We start from the raw sequence: 22,814 nt of genomic DNA, 5'->3' as shown, positions 1-22,814 counted from the left end.
TCTCCAGTTTTCCTGCAGCTGTCTTTGACATTTTCCAGTTGCTTAACATTTTTTGTTGTTCTCACTGTCGCCGTTGTGCATGTTTATGGAGATTAGCTATTAAGGAGTCATCTCTAAATAAACATGTATTTTGCCTTTGTGCTGTGGCAGACTGTTCTTTTTTTGTTGGTTTTGCCTGTGTTAAAAGTAAGATAAAACGAAGGGGAACTTAAACATTCTGGAATTTGAACATTGAGATTTGCTACTTGCCATCTGTCGTTTAAAACAATTTATCACATATGAGCTGCAGGGAAAAGAAACATATACCACCGGTTTCAAACATCATATTCTCATTTTAGTTTGTACATCACTGCATGCCACATTAAATAAAAGTCTGAAAGGTGCATTTGCCCCAACCTCAAGGATTCATTAAAATGGAATATCTGAGCTTCAGATGAATGATGGCAGTTTCTGAGATGACTTTTTTTCATGGGACATGGGAGGACTGCAGACCATGCACTAAGATCTTTCAAGGTAATACTAAAAGAATTATTTGCATTATCTCCTGAAATGGAACACCATAAGCTATTGATCTGGAATATAGCAAAACAGACTCATCAACAAAGTGTTTTATGTGATCTGAGATTTATGTGACTCCTTGTGCGGCTAATGCACAGATGAGGTATTTTCATAGATTGGCAAATGTTTTTTGGTCTGAAGAAGACTTATGAACTGTCATCCCGCCAGTGCTTCTTTTATACAATCATGAAGTTTGATGACATTTGTGTTTGATTCTGCAGTCTTGCTGAAATTTGTTTTTGTTTTAAAAGTTTAGTTCTCACATCTGGATCTTTTTGCCCTATTTATACATGCAGTGGTCACAGCATGTACCAATATGCTCTCAATGAATCTCCTACAGTCTCAGTGTTTACTCTAGTGTTAAATGTAGAGTTGCATGGTTTGAATTTAGTTACAGGACTAAAGTGAGCTGGCTGACCTCCCAGTTGTCATCTGCTCTGCAGCAGTTAAACTCAGCCTGCACAGAATCAAGTCTGAAAAATTACTTCTCACTCAGTAGGAGATAGTTGAGTGTATTCAAAGGACCTTGTCACTTCCAATATGCTCTCAATGATTCTCAGCCATTGCTGATCCAAGGCCTCGATGCACTCTGCTAGAAAACCCATGTCTACAACCCCATTCTGCCACTGTGTGCAAAGAGATTGTTCCTTCAGAGCTCATTACTATGGTGGGATTTAACAGGTTGCAAACATCTTCATACAGGATGGCTTGTAGTGGCATATTTTGTACGTCATTCAAAATGTCTTTCTAAAAAAAGAGAGTGGGGGTAATAATTTTGTCAAAGTGTGTTGATTTGAATTTTAGGAAATGAAACAAAACAGAAAGAGACAGCTTTTAAGGGTAAACAATACAATTTTAGGGTAAATCATGTGAGTTGATTTATAAGCAACACCTATTCCCAGTGTGTTTATGTGTATATAATGAAAGCTTAATTTGATCCAATGAATTTTTAAGCTTGGAACATATTGTATTTTTTTCCTGAACATTTTATAAAATCCGTCACGATGTCCAACAGTTGTTACACAATCACTAGGCCTAACCCGATTATTGCCTATCATTTAAGCTGGCTTCTACTTCTATTATTTCAAGGAACCCAAGTAAAGAGCTGCAGCAGAACTTTATGTTTATTTCAAGGCACCTAATGCATAACTTTTGAGTGACTGGGTGACTTTGAGTTTCTACAGACATTAACTTTATGGATTTGGTTGCAAAGCCAGGTCCCACGGCATGTGTGTTGTCTTGGCTCATTTTGATTTAAATCCCATTTAAAAGGACAGCCAAATAACTTTGATAAAAGGAGTTTATTGAATTTCCTGCAAAACAAACATGATAGTCAAAATGTGACAACAGATCCTAACTCAGCTAATTTCTCATAAATGAGATCTTAAAGGTTTAATGAAACTTGATTAATGAATCCATGGTACTACTGTTTAGCTGCTATTTTAATTAATGCAAATCCATGTGAATGTGAAAACACAGATGGACTGGGTAAATATCGGGGGTGTCATTGTTTTCATAATAGATCTGACCCACATCCAGAAAAACACTCTGAGGAAACAACTGAATTAGTGAAAGGTGTTTTATTTACAGCAAGTGAGTCTGGAACGTGAACGGGTGAATCACCAACTGTATGGAAAGAGGGGGAAAAGAACTGGTGAAACAAAGAACTATTAAATTGCAGAATTAACGAAAGGTAACTATTGTAGTCAGGAAAACGGCTTACTAACTAAGTGCAGACAGGTCGCCAGGGGTAGAGGGATTTGGGGTCCAGGTTTGCGAAGCTGGGTAATCCAGATGGCTTCACCAGTGCTGTCGAGTGAGCTCTGGTGAGATCAGGAGTTAGTTCAATATTCAGGTACTTGCGTTGGAGGGTGGACAGGGTACGCTTGTGCCTTGGTTCAGGAGACGGAGGAAAACAGGAAATTGCCAGCTTGGTCCTTGGGAACGAAATCCACAAGACGTAGATAATCTTGATCATCCAAAAAACGTCTGGAACCGAAGTCTGTATTCAATGAAGTAATCGAAAGATTCAGGTTTGAGCCTGCGAAGGTGCATACACAAAGTCAGCTTAGAACAAAGAATGAAGCATAGCTTAGTAGTGGCTATGCTTGTTACCACTGTAGACAAACACTTTGGAGTCGAAGTGCTGGCAGCCTCCTGCTTAAAACTCCTCCATGCAATAAGCAGATCAGTCGCACCTGTCACCCAGCACACCTGAGAAACTCCAGCACCATCTGGAAACTGAAAACAAAGTTTCACACAAACACACACTCTAACCCAGACCCCGACAGGGGGATATTTGCTGTTTGAGAAAAGCTGAAATAAAGAAAATATTCAATATCCATTCAACCATGAACACATACAAAACTTTTCCCGGTTTGTTACATGTAGACACTGAGTTAGTTTTTCATTAGTTTGTGCTTGTGATATATCTGTCAGTCACAGCAGGAACTGGAGGGTGATTTAACATGTACACTAAAAAAAATAAAGCAGCAGCAAAATACATATATTTTTTTATGCCCAGAGATGATAACTAAAACATTTTTAGCTGTGGTCCCGGTATAGACCAGCTTAGAAATGAAACTAATACAGCTGAAACGAAAAATACACTAGCTTGTATAAGCACAGCAGCACAGATAGCTGTTACAGGAACCTAGAAAAGTAGTTTTAAGTTTAAGCCTTTGTTTTACCACATTTTATTTTCCCTGTGGAAGCCAGCTGATGATTATCATATAGAGTTGTTGTTCAGGACAATATTGTTTATTGACAGGCTCCACGGTAAACACAATGAGTCATGCTGCCAATGTTTGCCACATGAGCAAGTCTGTGCAAAGCCAAAGCTATTCACATATGAGCGACAAAAATAAACACATGTAAATATTGTGGGAAGGAAGAGAAGTGAGGTAATCAACAGCTAAAACATTGGTGTTTCCGCCAACAAGGACACAACCACAACCAAGATCAGACGTCACCTACTTGGGCTGCATTGGTTGCATTGGTTCTTAGGCTGCAATGGTTGAATAAAGCATCTTCCAGAAGACATTTTTAATATCTACACTTGTTTTGCTTACTTCAAACTCATCACAAGCAGAGAGGCAAAGTTTTGCTATCTTATTGTTTCTGCAGAATCTGATATAGAGAGAAACATGCTAAGGAAAGATTTTGTTTGTATGTGAAGCATTGATTGCATTTAGACAGCCAGTGTAAGAAAAATGTGACACTCCTGCTGAGTTATAAGTTGTGCTTCTTTAGTTCTGCATATTTTGAAAGCAAACAGCCCAGTGATCTTACCTGATTGGGTTGTGTGTGAATTATATAGCATAATTTGTAATGGGCAGGGGGGTTCATGTCTGCATGATTAATACAGAACAATTATCTTCAAAAAAAGAGGCACATATTAAATTAAATAAAAAAACAGATCCTCTAAATGGTTTTTAGAGGTGTGTTGGTTTCCTTAGTTTCTATTCTAAACAGCTGAAGCTTGAATGGTCATGTGAAGCTATGTTATCAACACTTAAACATTTACAGTAATTGTCTTTAGTGGCGTTCTCGGAAAGAAAATGGGCAGGTATTATTACTAACTGCTTAATGTGCATTTTACGAACACTAATTTGCTTGGTTTTACTTAAAAAAACAGAAGAGACTAAAAGGCTTTACAGCAGCACAGTAGCCAGTGTGTATCTTTGTCTAAAAGCCATGAAGTGTTTGCAGTAGGCAGATCAATGTGTAGAAAGAAGTAATTTCGGGGGTTCTTTGGAAATGAAAGCTGCCTTTTATTTTTAATATAATAAGAAGTTTAGTGCAATTTCTCAGAGCCTACCATTGCTCTTTAATTGTATTTTTTTTCACTGTGAGCCACATATTTAGAAAGGCCCGAGAGACTTTGAGACCCAAATATGAGTCCCATACATTATAATATGTGTTATTTCTTTTTGCCTGTCATAAACAGGCGTCCTTAGATAATTCTTGAGTGGTCTGTTTGGCACAAGAAAATGTTAACTTTATCTGTAAATTATTTAGACCTTTTAGAGCTTTTCTTTGAACTCTCAATGTGACTAATAATTTGTCAGGCTTTAAGGCAGCTATACTACTGCATTATGTGCTACTACTGCTCATAGCACATGTTTTATTTCTGGTAAAACAGAAAAGTCATGTTCTTATTTAGTTTCTTTGACATGAAAGCGAAGGAAAACAGAAAAGTCACAGAACTTTGCAGAATTGTGACAGCAACTTCTGAAAAGGTTGTTAGTTAAAAATAAAGTAGGCAGATGTAGGCAGAGACTGGAAAAAACATATAAAAGAAAGAGTTGTTTTGCAAGCATAACTGCCTTCTCCTTCTTCATAATGCTGCAGTTAAAAGGTTAAGTAAAAAAACACTATTGAAAAGCTCGTACTAATTCAAATTCCTCTGCCCTTTTCTGTTTTCTCTGAGCACTGTCTCACTTCGCTTCTCTTTTTCATCTTTCAGGAATTTGCTGTGAAGCCTGTGGACCTGAGACGGCCCTGGGGCTCTGACATACACCAAATCCCTGCTCAGGGGAATGGTGGAGATTAAAAACTTCTGATTGAGGTGGAGAGGAAAGAGACACAAAGCCAGGGAAGGAGAGACAGAGGTGGGAAAAAAGCTTATTGTTCACCTTTGTTGTTCTTAATGCTCCAAGTGAAAAAGCTCCAAAGAACAACAGAAGACACAAAAACAGCTGCCCACAACAGTGGTCAGAGGATGGAGTGAGTAAAAGAAAAGAAAGGAACAGGATTACATTCTGAGAAAGAGCCAAACTCATATTCTACTCTAATTGAATGCCTGGGAGAGGCATAGGACATGAGAGGAATCATTTTCTGTAAAAACTGCTTCAAGAGGCATTCCAATTAACCCTCTGGCCATCATTAAATACTACCTGGCTATTGTTGTTTCCTGATAGCTGGTGTGGATACGTGCTCGGACGGTGATCATGTTTCAACCTCCAGCGTGTAGACTGAATCAGAATGACTGTTGGAGAAACATCCACATTCTGCTGCTACTGCTGGTTCTTTATAGCTCCCTCAAGGCCTCTCTGGCTGCCAAACCCAAAGGGCCAGGACAAACGCATTTGAATTCTATCCGCATTGACGGAGATATCTCCTTAGGTGGGCTGTTCCCTGTGCATGCAAGGGGCCACGATGGCAAACCCTGCGGAGAGCTTAAGAAGGAGAAGGGTATACACAGACTGGAAGCCATGCTCTTTGCCCTTGACCGCATAAATAATGATAATAATCTCCTGCCTAACATCACACTGGGAGCGAGAATCCTGGACACCTGTTCCAGGGACACTCATGCCTTGGAGCAGTCACTTACCTTCGTCCAGGCTCTCATCGAGAAGGACGGGACAGATGTCAAATGTCTCGGTGGGGGAGCACCCATCATCACCAAGCCAGAGAGGGTGGTGGGCGTCATTGGAGCCTCCTCCAGCTCCGTTTCCATCATGGTGGCCAACATACTGCGCCTGTTTAAGGTAAGATACCACCAGTGTTACTGGGAAACTAAAAATGCAATGCAGAGAGAAAATCAGCAGAGAAAAGATCTATGATGTGTTTGCTTTATTGGCCATCTCATACACAGTATTTGTTTGAATAATTAATACCTGTAAAAGAACATAAGCAGCGGAACAGTATAGATTGGATATGTGTGCAAGGTGTCTGCAGCAACACAATGGACATTCCCATAACTTTAGAGAAGAGATCCCATTGTAAATCTCATCATTCTAACTGTTACCCGGGAGGACTGGAGTTGCTAGGCAATGAGAGGTATTACCTGTCACAATGTAGGAGTGACTAATAAGATTCCTGGTTTCATTTTTTCCCCAAAGCCTTTCACACAATCAGTTAGGTGTTTACATTTGTCCACACTACTGAAAAATATATGTTCTGTTCATGTGCATTTGGACATTTGATGAATTATTTAATGCATATTTTATTTTTTCCCCAGTCAGCTGTGGCGAATGTCATAGTTCATTCTTCTGTACTGAAAGTATGAATGCCTTTTACATCTTGGCTTACTAGAAAACAACAAACTTTTTAAAAAGAGTCACTGTTTGTGGTGCGACAGTGCCGCATGCGTACAGCACATGACCCAAGTGCGTAGGCCTTAGTACTTGACGCAGCCCCCCATGGGTTCGAGTCCCGACCCGCTGACCTTCTCCGCATGTCTTTCCCCATCTCTCTTCACCCCATTTCCTGTCCGCTAATTTAAAAAACATCAACAAAAAAAAATATATATATATAAGGAAAAGTGTTATTGTATTGTTTCACCACAGTTTTGTGGTTATTGCACATAACAGTGTATTTCTGTGATGCAGTAGATTACATAATTGTGTCAAAATTGACACGAATAAATATATTTTTGTCTCAGTCAATGTTTTACCTTTAAAATTTGGTATAATCCAATGTGTTAGTCTTAACTGGGTAGGGAGAGTAGGGAGACATTTTGATAGTGCAGAACAATTCATGTCTAACATAAACACACTCTACTTCACCTTTTTTTAAAGTACTGCTGAGTATCAAGTTGTCTCAAAGTCTGCATTGGCTTACAGATGTGAAAATAGGGGATCCCTATCTAACAACATACATTTTAATAAAAAGTGTATAAACAGGGTACAAAAAGTAGATTTTCAACTAAATAAGGCCAAATCCACAGTCTGTATATAATGTATTATGTTACAGAGAGTTGTATAGGCACTTTGCTGAACAAGAAAACTAGACAATATTTGCAGATAAATAATTATTGAATTAATTATTAGTTTCACTGTCAGATATTATGGCTGGAAGGCCTGAGATTGTAATGCATGGTGCTTCTCTCTGGCTGCCTGTGTGAAATGTTAGTGGACTTAATTCTTTTATTACTTGAATTTGCTGTCAAAATAAGAAAATTATAACCTCAGTATTATTCCTACCAAACAATTCTGATAGTGAAACAATACCATGGCCAAATGAAATAAACAAATAGATGACAACATGTGATTCTTTGTTTTTTTTTATGTTTTTTTCAATTGAGTTGATTCAGTTTTATTTACATAACGCCAATTCCCGACACATGTCACCTCAAGGCACTTTACAAAGTCAATTCAGTCGAATCATACAGAATACAAGTCGGTACATACATTCCAATTAATTCTAATTATCAAGCACTGAAGTCGGATTTAGTTTATTATTCAAATTGGTTAAAACGTTTTTCTATCTAAGGGAACACAGCAGATTCCATCGAGTGAGTTAGATTAGCTTAGTTCACTTAGCATCTTTACGAATAAAAGGCTAACTTAAGTTTTTCACAAAGCATAGTTTATTTGGACTCCGTGGAAATGTTCATTTGGAATTTTAATCAGTTCATGATTCGAGGACTGCAATGTGAACCCCACCCACACGCATGAACCATATCCCCAAGAAGGCAAAACAGAAAAAGACAAAAACAGAAAAAAAATTAGATTAATAGAATATGCATACCAACTACTCTGAAGAAAGAAAAAAGTTTGAAATATTCAAAAACATCTTCTTAGTGTCCAGGGCATAAACAGGAGGAGCTTTCTTTTAATTAAATAATGCACTGTGCTGATTTATGGCCAGTTAAAAGTGCTCCTTGTTTGGAATTTATTCAATTAATCGGACATTTAAGGATGAGCCCAAAAGTTAATTTTGGAGCCTGTTTATCAGATGGACATCTATCTGCAGTCTGTTTGTAGGTTGTTTGCATCTACTTCAACGGCAAGGCTGAAGGAGTAAAAACACAGCTGTGCATTTCTTTGTCATTGCGAGACAGACAACATAGAATATGGCTCCTTTCTGAAAGTATCCATCCAAATCAATCTGAGAGTAAAGTGCCACCAAATAGGATTTTTGTCCCTGATTCTGATCCGAGTTAGCACAGTGTGCAATTCTAATTGATTTATCCTTTGCATTTCATTGTGATCATTGCCATCTGGAGAGATACTCCGCAGTGGGACACAGTATTATTACCAAGCCATGATTAGTGGATGTAGTCTTCCATTTCATTGGTTCATATATATATGTATATAAACACTGTAAATACATTGCCTGTTTATATTGACTTTATGACTAATTCCTTGGTCAAAGAGTGAATTGAACATAGCTAGAACTAACTTGTGCTTACTACTTAGTAGCAGGTAAAATGCTAATATAAAGTGAACAAACTTGTTTTCTAGTGTGAACTAAAGCAATCACAATAGCACAAATTTACAGTTTAAACTACTTCTTATTTCATTGTGTGGAGGGCATTTAATGGGTTCTAATCAGGAAAGAATATTATAAAGTAGATCTTTATTTGTCGTCACACTGCCCAGTAAAATGTAAGGTGCCATCCTTGCAAGTAGCAGTCAAATGCAGGCTGATGAATAGCTCAAAATGCAAGTCTATGAAGAAAGATGAATCTCTTATTAGTCTCTTCTGTAACACAACAAACTGCAACAGTTTTTGACTCAACTTCTGTTTAAAACTGCACAACGTCTCTGCCATCACCATAATCCTCCAATTTGCACTAAAGAGATGATTTGGCACTTTTTAGTGACTATGTTAAAGTTACTTTTCTTCCAGCTCCCTGTTGTCCTACCTTCATGTGAATGTATTGCATCAGTATATATTACATCATCTATAAATCCTTTTTCATTCAGCCAAATTCATTTTTGTTATGTTGTGTTTTATTTCAATGTTAGATCATCACTTTTCTTTCAAATCAGAACTAGGAGTTGATGTTATGAAATTTACAGGTGAAATATTTTTAGAGCTGTAGTGGGTCTGCTGGAAAGTTAGGCATAGTTTTGACTCACTAGTTCATTATTGCTGACTCTCTAAACCCATACTTGATGCACCTCTAAACCAAATGGAAAGTTTGTTTGCATCTGTGGTTTCTATTAGAGGACACATAAAAGTGGGACCCCATCTTAGTGAACTAACTCCTTGTAGGGTTAAAAAGTTAAAGTTGTGCTAGCAGTTTTAGTCTTCAGTCTGGTAGCAGAACAAAGGTTTACTCTTCAAAAAACATTACAACAACAATGTGAAGTCACTTTGCATATGTGCAGCTTCTGGGTCAAACAGCACACAAATGAAGATTTGACTTTTTTTGCTTTTGATTTTATTAACAAACTTTAAAAGACTATGACACAAGAAGAAACATAAATCTATGTCATACTTCTGTGTCACAGGTATGAGTTTAACAAATCCATTCATTTAGTTTATTTGGAAATTGTATTTTGGCTGGGGTCAAGATTTTTATGACAAGGAAAATTAGACATACTTAGTTTTTATGTTTATTTGTGTATAATGTAATACTTCAGGAACAGCCTACAGTCTATGTATTATCTGATAATCACTGTGACTCAAAAGTATTACAGATCTCATGGGATGTTTCTTGCTCATGAAAGCCTCCAGCTTTGTCAGTAAATGCAGCGTAAAACACACATTGAGGTTTTCTGTATCATTTATACATCTTTTAAGATACATACTGAATATGGTGCTGTCTTTCATAGATGAAATATCCCAATATATTCACTCATGCAGGTAGTATTTAGTGTGGGCTGAATTAACGAACATCTCCTGCAGCACACTCCTGAACCCCCCCCCCCCCCCCTTTTAAACCTCAAACCCTTTGTCATTAACACGCTGCTTGTTCCTTCTTCATTAATGCGCGTGAGCGTTGTCCTTGCATATTTAATTTACATTTCTCTGATCTCCTTTCACTTTAGCTTCATTGTATAGTTTAGAAATTCCTGGTCTTACAGCTAGAAAGCTGTGGATTACCAAAGCAAATCCAGTCTGTCAGCGTGTCGAGTAGATCAACGTGATGAGATTTTACTGGTGACGATCACTTGGGTTTATAAATCTCATTATTGACATCAAACATTTTCAAATTCTCTGGCTAATCATTTCAGCATCCACTCCTCTCTTGATTAAGGTGACCAAGTAAACAACTCGTACTAAACAATAGACTCTTAACAACCCAGGGGAAGGAAGGGTGGATCGATGATTTTCATCTGACTTGAAATGCTTCTTGGAGGATAGGCCTCCATGTACTTAAAAAAAAACAGCACCTCCCAACTCCAGGCTGCTCAACTGCACACACCTTCAAAACTGCCAAAGACCTTTGGAGTGTGTCAGTACATTTTGAGGAAAACTGAACATAACCTGTTGTAGCATCCAGTCTAATTAAATAACATTCATTATAACATTAGAAAAAAGGGATTCAACTTCTGAGATGAAATACAAATATTTGTATGGTTTCGTTAAACAGTAAATCTTTAATGGATTGAGAGCTCTGTGGTCATTGAGATTGAATCTTGAGTTATGGTTTCCGAGGAATTTATATAGGTCAACATGATCCCAGATGGTTCAGCTGGACCTGCTGACGTTTCAGAGATTTTTAACTTTACAGTCTTCTCATAATGTCGTCTGCGTCAGCAAGACGTTTACTGCAGCACCCAAAATGCAGAGAGGACAAGGGCCTTTACTGGCTCTGCAGACATAAATGTTTGCTTTGAATGGAGCCAATGCTTGCACATAAATACCGTCTCAGCATACTGATGAAGACAAGCAGATTCTTTGACATATTGGCATGCACAAAAGTGCGAACTTGCACAGCCACACAGGCGTTGTGCAAAACTGGAGGCACTCAGGGACACAGTATGCACATAATGGACTGACACAGGGAAACAAGCATACACCAAAAGCAATCAGGCACATTTGTAAGCCAACTCTTTTTAACCACGCAACAACCACTACCTCAGCGTAGCTGGTAGTTTTACCCTAAAGTGTTGCTTCAGCACACATAGATGCATACAGATGTGGTCCAAAGCAGCTCAATGAATATTTTACTTTAACCTTATGTAATTCAAACACAGGGACTTACAGCTGCAGCTCAAGAATATTTTAGTGTTGTTCAGAGAAGTGGGAGCTGTAGTGACAAGCACTCAGGGAAAAGATAATTTATGATCACAGACAAGCTATGTCAGATGATTACATTATTCATTTGCCTTGCAGATGTGCTCATAAAGTTGCCACACATCACCTACAAGGCAGATTACACTACCCATTTAACTCTGCAAAAGGCTTTGAAGATAGGATTTCCTTTTCAACTCAACCATAACAAAAGCCTGGCTCCTCTTCACTTGAAATAAAAACTGTTTTTATACGTTTATTTTCTTGAGTTCTGTGGTGCACATTAATAGCTCAAAAGCCAGGCAGTGACCCAGGTTTAAGAAGCTCAGTGTTTCACCCTTTAATGCTCACTGGAAATCATTTCGTCGGCTCCTTGTTCTGACATTGCAGTTTACTGCTGCCCTGAACAAAGAATCTGATTCACTGAATGGCTAGTTTCAGAAGACTCAAAGAGAAGTAATAAATTATGCATTTCGAGGAAAATAGCCCTTTTTTTCATGCAAGAACATACCCATGTAATTATACCGAAGTCATTCTGTTCTCCTTTAACTTTTTCATGCAAGCTGTTGTTTTTTAGGTTTTACACTGAAAAAAAAAACAACTTCCAAAGTTAATTGTTTGATATAGTGAGGTCATGTTGAAGTTTAGAAGTTTAGAGTGGTTTTATGACATTTTCTACTGTTGATGTGCTGAAGGTCTTAGAAACAAAAAAAAAAAACAAAAGTCAGTATGTATAAAAAGAAAAAATTATACTTGATTTAATTATTGGGATGGAGTCTAAACTACAAATTAGCTGTCAGACATTTCCTCCAGGTGTAATTTTGCGTCTCATTCAATCTTTTTTTTTACAAATGAACATTCCCTGAAAAATCATCACTGAGCCACATTGTTGAGAATTTACACTGTGAAGCACATCAGCAATACCAACATCTTGTTTGTTTTTGTAAAAAAAAAAAAAAGAAAGTATTGAATACAATGAAGAAAGGCATGTCAAAATTGCGCAATGACTCATTTTTCAAACATAAAGCAGGTTTAATTGATGCATACTAAAAGCAAAGATTGTTTTTGGCAAAAAGAGTTTCACATATTTCCTTTGCTAATCCAATTCAGCCTGGAGTGGCACATGGTACATTTACTCATGTCATTTTTTCTGGTGCCATGACTCATTTTTGAGTGAGTCCTAGAAAAAAACACTTATAGTAAAGCTACAATTACATAACAGCATGCGAGGTAAGAGCCATCAGTGTTGATCTGATTCAAAGTAACCATCTACAGCAGGAGCCTAGCTGCACAGAAACAGTTAAACAGAGTGACGGACCAACAGTGTCTTTCCTGCACTCCTTCAGTGAACAAGCTGATCTATTCTGCAGCTGTTTAATGGTCGAAGCTGCACCGCATTTTTGTTTCCCAGAGGTGTTCTCCATCTGCTTTGTTGCAGCATCTTTCAGCAAGCTAATGGTTATTTGCCCCCAGTTGATCTTCTGCGTATGACTTATCCATTTTAGCTTCAATCTAGTTCAGTAAAATCAGCAAATGTTCAGCATGTATGATTAACTAATGTCCCACAAAACCTCAGATATTTATTTTTATCTCTGCTGGGAAACCATTGAGAAATCTTGACACCGACTGAGAATGTGGAGAAGGGAGGAAAAAGCTTAGTACACATTTTGACAAAAATCAGTTTGTTGTTTAAATGTTTTAATGAAAATTTTATTCATAATAAAATTTCAACAAGACCAAAGAAGAAAACTTCCTAAAATAATTTAAGAAAGTCATGATGGGATCTCCAAGAGAGTGCTGTAGAGGGATGTCTCGGTTTCCCTCCTGGACCTGCTGCCCATGCAACCTGATCTCAGATAAGTATAAGAACATGAAATGAAAAGTTTCACATATTTCAAATCAAATCCATGTAGCAATATTTATAAGGCACAATTTTGTGATCTGTACACAGTTTTTGCTCACTTCTTAGGTGAAAGTGATTTACCTTTTTAGTGCATTTCATCACTTCTAAGTATTGTGGAATAAAGCAGATTACATTGTTGTGTTTTTTAATCAGTTTTTAAATATCCAATGCACCTCTTAATTTTCCTTCTGCATGTTTTCCCCCTAAGATACATTTTGAAAACCCCAAAAATAGGTCATGAAATTTCATGCTTTGTCTCACCTTGTTCTGATGGTTTTTATTCCCATCATAAACCTTCCAGTGGCACAGTTTAATGACGGCTTGGTGCCAAAATTGATTTAGCTGCTCATTTGGAGGAGTGACAGTTATATCAAGATTAACTAGCCAAAGTTCATTGAGGCGTCTCACGTCAACCAAGCCCTCTCATTTAGTGAGCAAGTAACAACATGATTGTTCACATTGACTGTTTATATTTTTGTGTGGACTTTACCATAACAAGGTGCCATGTCTAAACATCTGGGAGAAAAATTTGTGAAGGTAATTTGTTTGTATATAATTTGAAGCTGAGTTACAGAGACATGTTTCACTGTATAAATGATTGTCACATTGAAATGCAGGAAGTCAGTTTGAGCATATTTTCATTACATTCTTTAGTAGTCGTGATCATGTTTACTTTAAAAATAGGAAAACCAACAGACATAAAAAATAAAAAAAATTGCACAGAGTGCTGTTGTTGGGGCATATCTAGAGAGACAAAAGCTCGCAGGCGAACTTTTGCTCCACAAGGCCATTCCCGGAAGAGCTTGTAAGCTGGAAATCTATCTGATACGAGAAGATCAGAGGATTTATTTGCCGATCGAAGACCACGCCACAACCGGCGCAGGTAACAAAAAAAAACCTACAGAGGTTCTATGTTCAGTGTGTATGCAGTCGACTAAAGGTTCTTCATCTTTTCCCCTCCTGGACGGGTGAGAAGTTACCGTTTTTTTCTTAATTCAATCACGGACATCCCCCCCCCCTCTTTTTCTTCAGACCTGGTCCATCCTCAACCGGTGGAGAAAATAAACAACTTCAAAGTAATTTCGTTCTTGTCATAGTAAACCGGATAGGTGCATTTAGAGGTCTGGGCAGGATGAGGCAGTTAAGGTGATGTAGGATCACCAGGAGTTAATCTCAGGTATTAACTTGTTGCATGCAATACTGATTGAATTATGTTATGCTGAGCTGTGTTTTGATTTGCTGCTGCGTGGTTCATGTTTGTCCGGCTGATCCCAAATCAGCCAGGAGTTAGAAGTTGGACTTTTAAAAGTTTTTCATTCAAGGCAGCTGCGGTCTGGGCCTCGCCCGACCACTCTTTGTTCCAGTTTTATTGCTGGAAATTTTCCACTGGGTTCCCGCCTCAAGAGTTTATGACTCTTTGTTAAGATTTGGGGCGTTCAGCTGATAGTGGCTGAAGGGGCGTGGCCCCACCGTTTTATCAGCTGATCGCTGCGATCGAGACATCAACACGACAGGAGGACTTCTTCCCATTTAACCCAAATTACACATTTTTTCCATAAACTGCTGGTTTGATCTTCATAGACACTAAATGCATATATATATTTTTCTTTTATTATTATTGTTAGGTAATCATTGTTATTCCCTTTGTGTAGAACGGTGCTTGTTAGTTAGGTGATGGTTTGTGGACCAGAATAATGGTATATCAGGATTATTTGGCTTCAATAAATCTTCATATATAGAATTAAGAAAACGTTTGTGTTTATTTCGTGCAAGAGATATTTATCTGTCAAAACAAGGTCGAAGTTCCCCCACCTTCGGTGAAGCGGTTGAATAAACAGTGACAGTTTGTGGTTTTGGTTAATAATTTGTAATTATTATAGAGCTTTGAGCCAATAATCACAACACCAGAGGATATCTCTGATTTCTATTCATAAGTGATGATTTTTGGTTAAGAAATTTATATTTTTCAAATTATTATTTTAAATTATGATTCTTGATGAATATTAATTAATCAATAATCATATATTACTTACACTGTTACTTTGTAATTTTGCAATGAGAGCCATTTTGTCCCCAGTACTGTAAGTCATTGTGGAAGATGTAGATAACAATCCTGCTTGGTGTGGGGAGGTGGTATTTTTTTCATTTTCTGTAATTGGGTCATGGGAAGAAGGTCTTCCATTATCTTGGAACTCAAACACCAAAGTAAAAATATAAAACATGTAGTGGAAACATGTAAAAAGCTAGTCAAATATGAAGTGTTTAATTGCTGTAATCACATTGATTATTGAGAATGGTATTAAAATTTTTACATAACAGGGTTTTCAGCATCAGAAAAGAACCTGATGGGATTTCCCCTTTTTCCCTAAGAGTGTGCACTGACCAACTGGCCCCTATCTTTATTCAGATCTCTAACAAGTCACTGGAGCTATATGATGCTCCCTCCTGCTTAAAATTCTCCACCATAAAATTACTACAAAATTAAATTACTACAGACTTGTCGCCTGATGTCGGTGGTCATGAAATCCTTTGAGCGTCTGGTGTTGAAGCATCTGAAGGACATACAGGTCCCTTGCTAAACCTCCTACAGTTTACTTACCAGGCAAACAGGTCAGCAGATGATGCAGTCAACTTGGGATGAGACTTAATCCTGCACCACCTCCACCTTCCAGGGTGCCGGCCTCAACCAGCTCACAGTACCGACCTCTACCTATCAGTGGATTACCAACTTCCTTACTCACTGGCAACAGCAGGTGAGGCTGGGGAGCATCTTTTCCCGGACAAGAACCATCAGCACTGGCACTCTCTCCCCATAGTCTCTGTACAGATATGACTGCACCTCAACAGACCTTTCTGTGAAACACCTGAACTGCAGATAACACCACTATAATTAGTATGATCCAGGACAATGACGAGTCTGCAAACAGACAGGAGGTGGATCGACTGGTCCATTGGTGGGTCAGAACCACCTGGAGCTTAACCATATTAAAAGTGTGGAAACGATAAAGGCCTTTTGGGTAAAACTCCCCCCCCACACTGCCTCCCCTCACCATTCTCAACAACACTGTGTTGACTGTGGATCATGTTTGGTTTCCAGGAACCACCCTTTCTTGGGACCTGAGGTGGTTCTCACACATTGACTCTGTTCGGAAAACATTCCTGCAGACAACGTACTTCCTGGGCCAACTCAAGATGCACAACCTTCCACAGGAGCTGCTGGTCTTCATGTACACTGCCGTTATTCAGTCTGTCCTGTGCACATCCATCACTGTGTGGTTTGGCTCATCCATAAAACAGGACAGGTCCAGGCTGCAATCATCAGGCTGAACTTCCCTCTGTCCAGGACTTGTACATGTCTAAGGTCAGGAAAAGTGCAGTGAGCATCTCTGTCGACCCCACACATCCTGCACTCAAACTTTTTAGACCTTCAGGTTGGCGCTACAGAGCACTATTTTCAAAAAACAGCTGCTACAGAGTGTTGTGATTATGAATATTAATATATTATTTAATATTTATAATTAATCCTTTAATATTTTATTAAGTAATATTTTGGGCTATTAAGGGTTGTCCTGTGAATACCAGCCCAGTAAGGTGGTGGTATTAGGACAAAATTGAAAGGGATGAACCAAGCTCTGACATTATTGAACAGTAAAACTCTGCACACACACAGAATGAATTCACACAATTTCTTAAAATAGAAGAATTTATTAACAAAAATAAGTCAACTCAAAGTCAAACATATTTCAATTAACAAACTTTTTACTATACTAGAACAATTCAACTAAACTGCCAAGAAAAATGAAAGAATAAGGAAGACTAAATACATACAATATGAGCAAATGAATCAAAGATGGTTAAAAAACATGGCTAATAAAGTGATACAACATTATCATTCAATGTTATTTTAGTTTAAGAATCAGGGGTTATCTTGATGAACCTGGAAATTAAGTTAAGTTAGTCTTAGAACTAACTTAGGAAATAATTGGTAAACCTTCAAACAACCATTCATAATGCAAGATCAGATTATTTTAATAAAATAACATTTTAAACAATGATTTGCTGAATAAAACCAACCTTCTGAATGACCAATTCTCAACAGTGTTTAATTAGCGGTCTTTATTGAGTAAAATAATATTTAAAGAAATATCAAAGAATTGTATAGCTGGTTACCAGAATCAAACACATACTTTTAAAATACCACTATTAAAAGAGTTGAAATGCATAAGCATGGTTTATAAAAACCCACCCTTCTAATAAAGTTTGTCTCAACTTAAAAAAAAAAAAAAAAACTCAGAACACATCCTTAGATGAGTGCTAGTCTGCTAGCTCTTACTGTAGTTGAGTTTCTCAGCACACACAAAAACGTTATTAAACGAACATCATTTACATTATTTACCTCTAAACTAATCTTCTCTGCCCAACAATACCTCTCACGTGAACATTTCAAGAATAATGACATAATATTACAAAATCAAAGAAGTAGCCTACTTTAATGTAAACTCTTAAGAGAAAGAGTAGTCTTCACCCTGAGTTAAAATGCTCGGCCTAGGCTGCAGTTTGGCTTGACAGGTAACTTTACAAATCAGGATGCCATACAGCTGATAACACTAAGTGTATGCTGGTCTGACAGGGCATGCTTGTTAGACATATATAGCTGTCGGTTTGTGGTACGCGTATGTCGATCTGACGATGTATGCTGACTGGACAGAACACTGGCCCGGGCTGAACTGCTCACTAAGTGGCGTGCTGTGTTGCGGTACCTTTGTCCTTCCTTCAGAACGGAAAAACCGCTCCACTTGGCGTTGTAGAGACAGGGTCTCTGCTGGGAACTCTCTGGAACACAGGTTGCTTCTGTAGACCTCAGTAAGAAAAGTTAAGCCACGTTTGCACCTTAATTACCCCACTCATGAATGAATACCGGATATACAAACAGCAAATCATTGTTAGGAATGATTACTGCAGAAGATGAAATTAAAAGAAGCTGTCATTCCGAGCTGTACAGACCTCAGCATAAAACATTACATTTAATAATAAGCTAAAGACTACAACTCTAAATTAATCAGAAACTTAAAAACATGGCGGAATGAAGTGAATACATCACAACAACAACCCCTGCACCCCTAATACAAGTAGGACTAAAAACATATAGTATATCATGAAAACGTTCAACATTTTTTGTTACTCATTTGAGAAAGTGAAATTCATATAATATATACTGTAGATCCATTACTCATAGCATACATATAATGAAAATCTAAAATTCAGTCTGTCAGAAAATTAGAATAATACGATAAGATTAATAAAAAAGGGTATTTTAAACAGAAATGTCAGTCAGTATGTTAATTCCATGCGCTCGATACTTGGTTGGTTTTCGTTTTGCATGAATTTCAGCATCAGTGTGGTGTGGATTGAAGGCAATTAGCCTGTGGTTCTGCTGAGGTGCAATGGAAACCCAGCCACCTTGATGTCATCTGCATTGTTAGGTCTGGTGTCCCTCATCTTTCCCTTGACAATAACCCTATAGATTCTCTATTAGGTTCAGGTGTGTGGCAAGTTGGCCGGTCAATCAAGCACAGTGACACCGTGGTCATTGGACCGGCTTTTGGTACCTTCCACAGTTCTACTGGACAATGAAATCAGCCTATGAATAAGGTTTGTCAGCAGAAGGATGCATAAAGTCCTCTAACATTTCCTGGTAGATGGCTGTGTTGACTGTGGACTTCAGAAATACAGTGGACTAACGCCAGCAGATGACATTGCATCCCAAATCATCCCTGACTGTAAAATATGTTAAACTGGGCCTCAAGTAACATAGATTATGTGCCTCTCTACCGTTCCTCCAGACTCTGGATTTTCAAATAAAACGCAAACTTTACTTTAAAGGACTCTGGACCACTGAAGAAAGGTCCAGTTGTCTTTCTCTTTAGCCTAGGTAAGACGCATCAGACGTTGTCCCTGGTTCAGAACATGTTTTGTGTAGTGGCCTTTGGTGCGCAAACTCTAGCCTCAGTCCACTCCTTGAAAATCTCCCCCAAATTCTTGAAATACATTTTCTTGACAATCCTCTCAAGGCTGCAGTTATCCCTGTTGATGGTGCATCTTTTCCTCCCATACTTTTCCCTTCCACTCAACTTTCTATGAAAATGCTTGAATACAGCTCTCCGTGAACATCCAGCTTCTTTAGCAAATATCTTGTGTGACCTACACGTCTTGGTGCCAATGACTGTGTTCTGGACATCTCTCCAGTCAGCAGTCTTCCCCACAATTGTGTAGCCTACAGACCAAAATGGAGAGATCATGTAGAGGCTCAGGAAACCTTTGCAAGTGTTTTAAGTTAGTTTGCTGATTAGTGAGTTTCCAATATTTACATTTTTCACAGTATTCAAATTTTCTGAGACACTGGATTTTGGGGTCTCATAATCTGTAAACCATAATCATCAAAATTACAAGAAATAAAGGCTTGAAATATTTCACATATATTTAATAAATATATATAACATATGAGCTTCACCATCTCAAATACGTGACAAACAATATTAAACTTTTTCATGATATTTAATTTTTTGAGATTTATTTTGGAAGATGCTCCTATCATTTCCAATCATGAACAACCATGTTGGTTTAATGGAAAAATAACTTTAATAAAAGAAAAATGTATATCCGAATAGGTAATCAGACTGAAAATCTGCATATTAATCCAAGCTGTTGTTAATAAAGCATTTGATTAAGGACAGATGAAAATAATTAGTTACATTTCTCCACCTAAAAGCATCTGCTCAGTTGTATTAAATTAATATGATTGACTGTACCTACAAAAAATGTTCTCTGAAAACGACATTTATGGTTTTGTTTTATCACCCTTGATACATTATGGTTTGCATATTGAACTTTTTCTGCATTGTGCAGTTTTGCAGACATTCATTGCAGTGACATAATAACTTGTTGTTAATTCTTAAATAATCCATGCATGAGAGATGGTCTTGCAGCAATTTTTGTGTCACATTGCCTTCATTCAAACATGTTCTTATTTAGAGTTTTGAATTGAAAATAATCAGAATTTTCATTCAGCCCTAAGGTAACAAATTAACTGATAAAACATGCTTCACGTGCAGTCTTTGCATTCAATGAAATTGTGTACTACTTTTATTATTGATGATTTTCCACCTATTTCACTGCTTGATGAGTAAGTGTTGACTCATAGTGACTCATTCATTTGAAAAAAAAAAAGTCCTGATAGCAAACAGTGCTAGAAGACATGCATTTTATTAGGAAGAACAGTTTTGTATGATTTTATAATGGAAAACAATTTGTCATTTCATTCCTTGTGATCCTTCTTATTAAGAGCAATTTGATTCTCTTTGCTGTTTTTCATGCAATAAAAGACACATTATTGAAGGCAGGTGCTGGCTTGCAGGACTTCTCTGAGCCACATACCGTTCATTCCTGCAAAATTGTTTTACTTCATAATTATATTTTGTTTAGTCATAATCTCCCATTGCCAAACACAGCCAACTCATTCTTGAGACAAATTAGACATAACAACATTTTTGTATTTTGAAGCGCTGACAAACCTCCATTGAGAATTCAGATCAGAACATTCAGCCATCTGTCTGTTTGAGATGCCAACCACTCCTATGTTTGTATGTGTATGGAGTTAAATTTGTCTCAATATTATTCAATCAAACAAAAAACTAATCTCAATCAAAAAAAAAACTAATCTCAATAAAAAAAAACTAATCTCAATCAAAAAATATTAAGTTGTGATCAAAACTTTCAGAGTTTTTTCTCTCAAAGAGAAAAAAGTTATTTGCAAAACATAAACTTTTATTTGCGCATGTCAAAAATCTGATCCCCCGCATCTCTGAACTTCTGCTCGAACTGCAGGGCTTGCAGCATCGCTTCAGTGAGGAGATATCAACTGTACAGAAGAAAACTGCGGTCAAGTGAGCTGACAGTCAGAAATACGTGGTGATGTCAGCCGACACCAGCTCTCTCTTAAAGATTAGCGTCGCGCATACAAGGTGCATTACGGTAATGGAGCAGAAAGGACGCCGATCCTGGCAACGGTTGAGAAAATAACAGGAAAATAGAAAAGTAACCTTCAGAACATTTATATTAATTACATTTTTACAACTTTCATGTAAAAGAATAAATATTTAATATTTTACTGTACAGTTTTGGAGAAATATCTTGTCAAAATACCTCAAAATGCTCAACCATTATATGCATTTGTCCCACTTTCAGGAATTTATTTCTCCAAAACCATGAGAGGTGACAACACAATCTCTTCAGATTTTATCAGAGGGTCATCTACGCTATAACCAGAATTAGTATTTCATAATTTTACTGTAAAGGTTTGGAGAAATACACAACTACCCCAAGTGTAGTATAAAACAGAGTCCATGTCGGACAGACGGCATCCCATAATCCTGTGTGTTGTCCTCACAACCCGTGATACTTCCTCTCCTATGCCGTTCCCTCACCACACTGTCATGCTGAGACACAGAGTGCTTTCCACCGTGGCCCTGTAGATATCTGTAAGCAGCTGAGGAGATGAAGAAGAGCTGTTGTTGTACCTTCTTCAACAGGCGAGGGGCGTTTCCGGTCCAGGAGAGGTCAGAGGAGATCTGGATGCTCTTGCACTTTAAGTTGTCCAGACCACTTCCCAGGATCTCATCGACCTCACCAAAAAGAAGCGTTTGTGGTACTTTGTTGGGGTAGTTGTGTATTTCTCCAGAAACCTACAGTGAAATTATGAAATACTAATTCTGGTTATAATATAGATGACCCTCTAATATAATCTGAAGAGATTGTGTTGTCATCTCTCATGGTTTTGGAGAAATAAATTCCTGAAGATGGGACAAATGCATATTATGGTTGAGCATTTTGAGGTATTTTGACAAGATATTTCTCCAAAACTGTACAGTAAAATATTAAATATTTATTCTTTTACATAAAACATAAATGTGAAAGTTGTAAAAATGTAATTAATATAAATGCTCTGAAGGTTACTTTTCTGTTTTCCTCTTATTTTCTCAACCGTTGCCAGGATCGGGATCCTTTCTGCTCCATTACCGTAATGAACCTTGTATGCGCTACGCTAATCTTTAAGAGAGAACTAGTGTCGGTTGACGTCACCGCGTATTTCTGACTTTCGGCTCACTTGACCGCAGTTTTCTTCTGTAGAGTTGATATCTCCTCACTGAAGCGATGCTGCAAGCCCTGCAGTTCGAGCAGAAGTTTAGAGATGCGGGGGATCAGAGTCTGCTGCTTTACTCAGCGCTAACCAATAGGGAAACGTCTTACATCGTTCGTCTTTAGGCCCCGCCCAGGATGTTCATGTTTCCAGAACTCAAAATTCGTGGAGTTTAACCAAAAACAGAAAGCGTCAAAACCAAAAAAGCGAGACTCGTAACCAAAGATTTTTGACATAATA

General features: G+C 37.8%; 1 protein-coding gene across 1 annotated transcript in view; it reads left to right on the top strand.

Annotated features, from left to right (window-relative positions):
• Positions 1-22,814, top strand: part of LOC124857347 (metabotropic glutamate receptor 4-like) — a 281,271-nt gene that overhangs the window by 44,591 nt on the left and 213,866 nt on the right. The window contains exon 2 of the mRNA XM_047348569.1: positions 5,027-6,050. Coding sequence (XP_047204525.1) covers positions 5,511-6,050 — 540 coding nt within the window. The 5' untranslated portion in view covers positions 5,027-5,510. The remainder of the gene's footprint in view (positions 1-5,026; positions 6,051-22,814) is intronic.

This window comes from Girardinichthys multiradiatus, chromosome 20 (genome assembly GCF_021462225.1).
Source record: "Girardinichthys multiradiatus isolate DD_20200921_A chromosome 20, DD_fGirMul_XY1, whole genome shotgun sequence".
NCBI lineage: Eukaryota > Metazoa > Chordata > Actinopteri > Cyprinodontiformes > Goodeidae > Girardinichthys > Girardinichthys multiradiatus.
The sequence above is the reverse complement of the archived record's forward strand: the minus strand, read 5'-3'. Positions and strand labels throughout refer to the sequence as shown.